The sequence below is a fragment of the Melanaphis sacchari genome, unplaced genomic scaffold, assembly GCF_002803265.2.
Source record: "Melanaphis sacchari strain LSU unplaced genomic scaffold, SCAv2.0 Contig660_pilon_pilon, whole genome shotgun sequence".
Classification (NCBI taxonomy): Eukaryota; Metazoa; Arthropoda; class Insecta; order Hemiptera; family Aphididae; genus Melanaphis; species Melanaphis sacchari.
Genome location: NW_020271470.1, coordinates 1 through 8,445, shown reverse-complemented (window position 1 = coordinate 8,445; position 8,445 = coordinate 1). Strand labels below are relative to the sequence as shown.

The window sequence follows — 8,445 nt, the reverse complement described above, 5'->3', positions numbered from 1 at the left end:
TATTTATATGACAATTGGTCGAATATGTGCTTTTATTACTTAAACAGTCATCGTCACCGTCGACGCTGTCGTTGCAAACATCGTTTTGGACGAAAACTACTGAATATTAGCATTTATTATAATTTATATTTTATGTGAGATCGTCATCGTCAACGCTCGACGTTGTCGGTGCAAACATCGTTTTGGACGAAAACTACGAATATTAGCATTTATTATATTTTTTGTGAAATCGTCAACGTCGACGCGAGACGTTGTCGGCGTAAATATCTTTTTTTGATGAAAAAAAGCGTGTATGGGTAATCGTCAACGACGACGCTCGAGTGCTTATAACAGGCGGCGCGACCCACTGACGAGCCAGTCTTCGCTGTGCTCTCCTGAGGTGCACATGTGTTCTCCGTCTACTTGGCCCAATACATTTTGTAAGTATGTTTTGTGTGTGTGATTTGTGTGTACCTGGCGTTGACAATTCTCACAACAGATCGTATATTCGTAAAAATTCGCGAGCCTGCATCATCATCGTGCCTTATGGGTACGTGTTGGTGTTTGTTCGCGCGGGTTATGTTCCGCAGAAGCGACGGTACGGACGTACGTCGGGTCTAGTGAGCAGATGTCAAAGTTCCAGTGACTCTCTAGGGAGTTCCGCGTTACGGGTGTATCGCACTCCGCACGCATTATTTGTCGTCACCGACGACAAGTTACGCGCGGCAGAGCTGCCCGTCTCGCGTGCCACCGTCATGACCCGACAACACGTTCGCACCGATCCGAATCCGATCACGTTCGGTGGCTGCAACGTCGTTGAATAACATACGAATATTTTATGTTTGGATTCTGTTGTAAACGACAAATACATATTCACACTCACACTACATGTACAGAGCAAACCCAATTTAAAAAAAGAGAGCAAAATAGGAGGGACCTTTATTCCATGTCACCGATGTCGTCACAGTCGACTCTCGACGTTGTCGGTACAAACATTGTTAAAGGTGAAAACGACAAATATGTGCGTTTATTTTATTTTATGTGGTATCGTCAACGATGACGCGTGACGTTGTCGGTGCAAACATCGATTTTGTCAAAAAGACGACGAATATTAGCATTTTTTATATTTTGTGTGAAATCGTCACCGACGACGCTCGACGCTGTCGTTGCAAAAATAGATTTTGTCAAAAAAACGACGAATATCATCATTGATTATATTTTATGTGAATTCGCCACCGTCAACGCGAGACGTTGTCGATGCAAACATCTTTTTTGATGAATATAGGCTAGCATATATACATCGACGGTACTATATATAAATATACAAGTGTTTGCGGGCGTGTGCGTGTGTGCGTACCAGGTTACATTACGCCTATCCGCATCGTAGTGTATTTTTTTCGATAACCCCGACCAAGTTAAAAGGTAGATGTCGAATCAGACAGATCGTAAATATGATTTTTTATGAGCAGTTCGATGTAAACAAACCGCACGTAGCGTTAAAGTACTTTTAATTAAATCTATTGTTTTCTTAAGTGGTTTCTTATCATGGTCATATTTTAAGCAATATACTAAGTAACATTATAATCGATATTAAATACAAAACATAATTTACACACGCATAAATATTCAGTGATTTATATTATTTAAAAAATAACGTATACGCATCGTCTTATTTAAAATAATATTAAATAATTTTTCAACGTTTAATTTTATATATTTTATCTGATGCGATTTAATATCTAACACGTAATAAACAGACGGATATAAATAAAAACAGTAGTATTTTATTTTTAAAATAATAACTCACTTTAAAACATTCAAGTCCATATTAAATACAAAACTTTACTTCTATTTAAATTCACCTACACGAGTAGGATTAAATAGCCGATTCAAAAACCTCACCCTCACCATTCTCACCCTCACCCTATCTATATTTATTTTTATAAGTAGATTCTTATATGACTACGGTAGGAAGAAAGCGCGTACACGTAGAAAATACAGTATCCCGTATTAAATCTAAAAAAGCTCGTATGGATATGGTTAATACACCAGGTTTCGCTGAGGTTAAATCCGCACATAGTCGAAAAATCGTAGGGTATTATGCTAAAAATCTGAATAATTATGAAAATTATATTTTTCATTTCTCGATAATTTAAAACCTGAGCTTGTCCGATTATTAAGGAGAATTGTAGTTGTGAATCCGATAAAATTTAATTTAAAACTTGAAGCCACTTATAACCAAACGCGTGTAGATAACTCATCGCAAAATAGGTCATTCAAGACATCGGCCCGAGAAATTTTTATCGATTCTGATATAGTTTCATTAATAGAGCAGGCGTTCACTACGTTATTGCACGAGGAGGAAATTTATGTTGCAAAGGGTAGTGGATATGTATTAGAATCCATCGATGGGCTTTTATTAACAGTATACAAATATACGCCTATGGGGGGAACCCCTAACATTGGCCTGCCCGTTATCAATTTTGATAACGAACGCGATGACGATGATGACGTAAATGATCATAATACTGATAACAACCCAGATATTCGAAATAATATTACGTTAAACACGCCGAATAATAACCGACAAAATGAAAACGAGAATCGTGATGATACTTTTAACCCTGTAGCTGGCTCATCTTATATTCAGCTCCCTCTTCCAATCAAAAATAAACGGGCGACGATCAATCCGCAAAATAATGATCAGCATTGTTTTAAATGGTCCATTCTAGCGAGGCACGTGACAGGTCCAAATAAACATCGTGTAGGCGAAAATTATTTCCGACATGAAAACAAATATAATTTTACAGGCTTATCATTCCCAACACCGTGGAGTGAGGTTAAAATTTTTGAAAAATATAACCCGACAGTCTCTGTAAATATTTACGGAGTTAAAAAAATATCTCAGTCTTCGTCAAAAAATCCGAATCATCATATATTTCCATTAAAAGTAGTAGATAATGAAAAAGCCGAGCATTTCGACATCATTTTATTCACTGCCGGAGAAAAAAGTCACTACGTATATATATCTAATTTTTCACGTTTAATCCGCTCGCAAATAACATTACACGGTCATTCAGTTTATTTCTGCAAACGATGTTTCACATCGTTTGACAAACAAAATTTAAAATATAAATTAAGTGGGCAGCTAGCACTTCAGCAGCATAAATTAATTTGCGGATCTCATAAACCTATTCTACCCATAATGCCCGATGTTGACACATTGCTAGAATTCGATAATTGGCGACATGCTCAACGACACCCATTCACTATTTACGCGGATTTTGAAGCTCTACTGGTGAAAACTAATGAGAAAAGGGGGGAACACACGACTGTAATATATAACCACAAACCTATGAGTTATGGGTTTTTAGTTAAAGCGTCCGAAGAAGTTCCACTAGAGCTTATCCAGCAATTCAATATACCAACTGCACCAGTTGTTTATCGCGGTAGTGATAGTCGGGAGGATGTTGCCAGGAATTTTCTCGAAAATATAGTTGATGTAGGTCGTAAAATTGAAGAATTGCTAAAGACGAATGTCCCTATAGTTATGAATGACCGAGATACGCGAAAACACAATGAAAATAAAAATTTTAACTTTTGTAAACGCAGTTTCGACACAAACGAGAAAGTCCGCGACCATTGTCACCTTACTGGTAGATTTAGACAATCTTTATGCTCTCGATGTAATTTAAAATTAAAACAACCGAAATTTGTCCCCTGTTTTTTCCACAATTTATCTAATTATGACGCCCACTTTATTGTAACTAAATTAGGCTATGACGCTAATAGTATAAAAGTTATTGCTAATAGCGAAGAAAAATTTATTTCATTTTCAAAATATATCAGTAGGACGTTTACTATACGATTCGTAGACACGTGCAGGTTTATGGCATCAAAGTTGGATACTCTATCCAAAAACCTTTTAACTCGAGATTTTTCGAAATTCCGCGAGACAGCAAAATTTTTTGATGCCCGGGATATGCCACTAGTCACCCGTAAGGGTGTATATCCATACGAGTATACGGATGGCTGGGATAAGTTGGACGAGCCGAGTCTACCACCAAAAGAAGAATTTTATAGCACGCTCAAGGAGGAGGGTATTAAGGATGTACACTACGAACATGCTATGGAGGTATGGAGGCACTTTGAATGCAGAACGCTGGGCGAATACAGCGATTTGTATCTCAAAATTGACGTTTTGTTGCTCGCGGATGTTTTTGAAAATTTCCGCGATCTATGCATGAAAACGTACAATTTAGATCCGGCATTTTATTATACGGCTCCAGGATTCAGCTTCGAGTCGATGTTGAAATATACATCGGTGAAATTGGAACTGTTGACCGATTATGACATGCTACTATGTATAGAAAAAGGTTTGTAACTGATGAAAAATTAATTTTTTAAATGTTATAGAAATAATTATATTACAGGTATACGCGGTGGATTGGTGCAGGCTAGCATGCGGTATGCTAAGGCTAATAACCATAAGGTGCCTGATTATAACGAAACTAAACCGAAATCATGGCTTATCTATCAAGACTGTAATAACCTTTATGGCTGGGCTATGGCAGAATGTATGCCCTCTGGAGGTTTTAAGTGGGTTGAAGCCAAGCTCGATGGTCTTAACGACTTGGACGACAACTCGCCGATCGGACGGATGTATGAGGTTGATGGAACGTATCCGGCAGAACTGCATGACCAGCATAATGATCTACCATTTCTGCCTCAAAACGGAATACCCGATGGCTCGAAGGTAAAAAAACTGATGGTGACCTTCGAGTCAAAAAAAAAATTATGTCGTACATTACCGTAATCTCCAGCAAGCCATTAAAAACGGGTTGATAGTTGAAAAAGTAAATTTATTTAAAATAAAATGTAAATTTATTTATTTTTGACATGATTAATTTTATTCTAGGTGCATAGGGTCCTACAATTCAACCAATCACCTTGGCTTGCCGAATTTATAAATTTAAACAACGAAATGAGAAAAAAAGCTTTGAACGATTTTGAGAAAGACTTCTTCAAGCTTATGAATAATAGTATTTTTGGTATTTTTTATAATTTTTGTGTTTATTCAATTTTATACTAATCCTTTTTAAAATCGATAGGTAAGACTATGGAACAAGTTAGACGAAAGATACTAATGGAGCTTGTTTCAAACGAAGATAGAGTGCAGAAACTTATCAACTTGACCACATTTAAATATGCGACACCATACAACGAAAACCTGAGTGCTGTAACAATGGAGAAAAAAATTATAAAATTCGACAAACCTATTTATATTGGTATGTATCATAGCATGTATATTACATTCTTATAGATATTTAATAATTCTTCCCACAGGCTTAGCAGTGTTGGATATATCAAAGACAAAAATGTACGACTATCACTACAACGTGATGAAGAGGCATTATGGTGATCAAATCGAGCTGATGTACACTGACACCGGTAAATTAATAAATTAATATATATTTGTTTCATACTGACGCGGTCCCGCGTAATATGTCGTTTGAATTCAAACGGCCTTTACGCGGAAAACCGCGGAACGACTTCTCTATCCAACCGCCAGCGACGACGGACGACGCCGACGCACGATCAACGGCGTCGGAACGTCTTGACCGCCGAGACCGCGAACCGGTCCGACGACCGGAGAGTTAGTCTTTTCATATACGCCGTACGCGACAATATCACTTCCGTCGGTCTTTACTATTGTTCTTTTTGAGCATAGTGTTTTCACTCACCATAAACATTATTACAATTCTGCATTTTGTTCACTTTTAAAATATAAGTACATAATAAATCGGCTCATACCGTCTTTTTTGCTTAATTTCAACATTGTGTTATATATTTTTGCTACCTGCCATCTCCAACCATCCCATTCCACCTCCAGGTACGCATCAATACATAATTAAATAATTGTTATTATAGATTCACTGGTATATTATATCCACACTGATGACTTTTACGAAGATCTTGCAAGGAACGCCAATCTACTCGACCGTATGGATACTTCTAATTTACCACGAAACCATCCGTGTTATATTGCCGAGAGGAAAAAGATCCCGGGTCTATTTTCAGATGAGACTGACGGCCATATTATGACGGAGTTTTGCGCGCTCCGTGCTAAATCCTACGCTTATAAAATCCAAGGATTGGATGATATGAATGTGAAGGAGCAGATCCGTGCAAAAGGCGTGAGGGGTCATGTGGTTAAGAACCATATGACATTTGAGGGTCATCGGGCATATTTGTTTGAAGGTATGGAGCCGGGTGCTAATAATAGACAGCTGAATATGTGTATACGTTCATTCAAACATCAATTGACGACTGTCCAGACCGATAAAATAATATACAACAATTATGATGATAAGAGGGTGATACTAGAAGATAAAATCCATACCCTAGCTCACGGTCATTTTAGAATAGAGTAAGTTTTTTAAATTATCAAAATTATATTATTTATAAATTTTACAGGGACGCAGAGTTGGCTGAAACTATGGTTGAAAACGAATTTTAGGCCTTGTGTAAAATTTTTAAAATACTCTGTACATAAATAGTGTAAAATGAAAACAATTTCATGACATATAATTGTATATATTTTAATTTTTAAATACTTTGACATAAATAGTTTAAATTTTATACCAGATATTTGTATATACTTTGTATTAAAATGTTTACCTTGTAAATGTTAGCATGTATAAAGAAAACTCTTTGTTAAAATATTATTATGTTTATTAAATTTATTTGCGTAAGCACAATTAAGAATTATTTATAAACCATTTTCTTATAGCAAATATTTTATAAAATGTACATTGTTTTGGATTAAATTCCATATGAAAAATACAACAAGCTAAAGTTTCGTCATCACATATTTGATCCAAACGAGGGCAGCCCAAGTCTTCAATGTTGATGAGTGCGACGTGTGGTATATACTCCATAAGAACTTGTTTTTTCTGTTCACCTTTGACGTATATGCAACTGAACTTTAATGAGTTCAATATTCTACTTAGTTCTTCATACTCGATATCGCCATATTCTATGGGTAGTTGATGGTAATTACGCTCCAGCCACTTGTTGGTTTTACGACTTTTGTTATCCTCCATGGATTTTGAATGTTTAAAAATCCAGTGTTGGGTTGCCCATGTTTCTGTGTCTACTATAGACATTTCTTTAATCATGGATTTATTGTTGACACCGAGTACACATTGCATGTCCAAGATGGCTGAAGACATTATGGTTTGTCTTTATAATAAGTTTCGATAGTATTTAGTCGACTGAGTATAGCTGGTATTATGTTTTTCAACTCTTCTGTACTTTCTTTGATTGATTGTAATGATACTTCGCCTCTTGTCATATGCTCAGCTATCTGTACACACGTTAATTGTATCGTTTCTACTTGTTCTTCTTGAATTTGTACGGATTTATGATTTTCTTCAAGTAAATGTTCGATTTTATCTAATTTAGACGAAAACGATTTGTTCGACTGTTCGAGATTTGAAATAATTTTTTTTGTTTCACTAGACTGAGAACTACCAAACACGTTCATGTCCATAGCTCGACTGACACTATTTTCTAATGTCACTTGTATTTATCCAACTATTGTGTGTATTATCGAACCCGAGCTATTTCACAAAAATTTGATTCCCCTTCTTACGTATAATTTTCTCGACTAAATAGTCATTTGGATAATTCGTTTTCAATATTTCTTCAGAATAAAAGCAACCAGCAATCGGTTTTCCAGTATAATCTTGTAGCTGATAAGTAGTAGGTAATGTTTCATTAATTTTAACAATTTTAAATATTTCTGTAGACCAGCTCGGTAAATAACCTTTTGCAAATACACCTTCATATGTGCTAATACGGACGTTATCGCCTATGTCAAATTTAATTTTTCCGTCAATAATTTTTCGTTGCTTTATTTCCACTGACGTAGGATTAGCATCAGCTTGCACTGGTGTCATTCCTATTGTCCTATGTTTTGAATTATTATATTCGTTAATCAATGAAGGTAAAATAGAAATCCATTCATGCGAACCTCGTGCCGTAAACTCTCTAAATATTTTTTCTTTCAATGTGCGGTTGAAACGTTCCACAATACACGCTTTCATAGTACTATAAGTCGAATATTTATGTATGTCAACGCGTCAAATGTTGAATTGTAAAATTCTTTTCCATTATCGACCTGTAATAGCTTTGGTGCGCATTTATACAGTATCTTAGACATTGAGTTGGAAACTTCTTTAGCAGTTTTGGATTTTAACGGTATAGTCCAAGCAAACTTTGTAAAACAGTCTATTACACATAAAATATACTTGTACCCTTTATTTTTTTTCGAATACGGTATCATTTCGACTAAATCTGCCTGCCATAGATCGTTTTTGCCGTAAACATTAACTCTACGCCGTGTATAATTTTTCCTAGCCGGTTTGTGTAATTCGACTGCTATTTCACGTTTAGACATTT

At 36.0% G+C, this 8,445-nt stretch overlaps 1 protein-coding gene and 1 pseudogene across 1 annotated transcript; both read left to right on the top strand.

Annotated features, from left to right (window-relative positions):
• Positions 1–1,935: 1,935 nt before the first annotated feature.
• Positions 1,936–3,509, top strand: LOC112600669 (annotated as a pseudogene).
• On the top strand, positions 3,472–6,550 carry LOC112600670. The gene is given in 8 exon segments (XM_025347965.1): positions 3,472–4,355; positions 4,413–4,762; positions 4,764–4,835; positions 4,898–5,030; positions 5,091–5,267; positions 5,326–5,430; positions 5,911–6,409; positions 6,457–6,550. Coding segments are annotated over 8 exon segments (2,205 nt in total). The 5' UTR covers positions 3,472–3,529; the 3' UTR covers positions 6,500–6,550.
• The last annotated feature ends 1,895 nt before the right edge of the window (positions 6,551–8,445 follow it).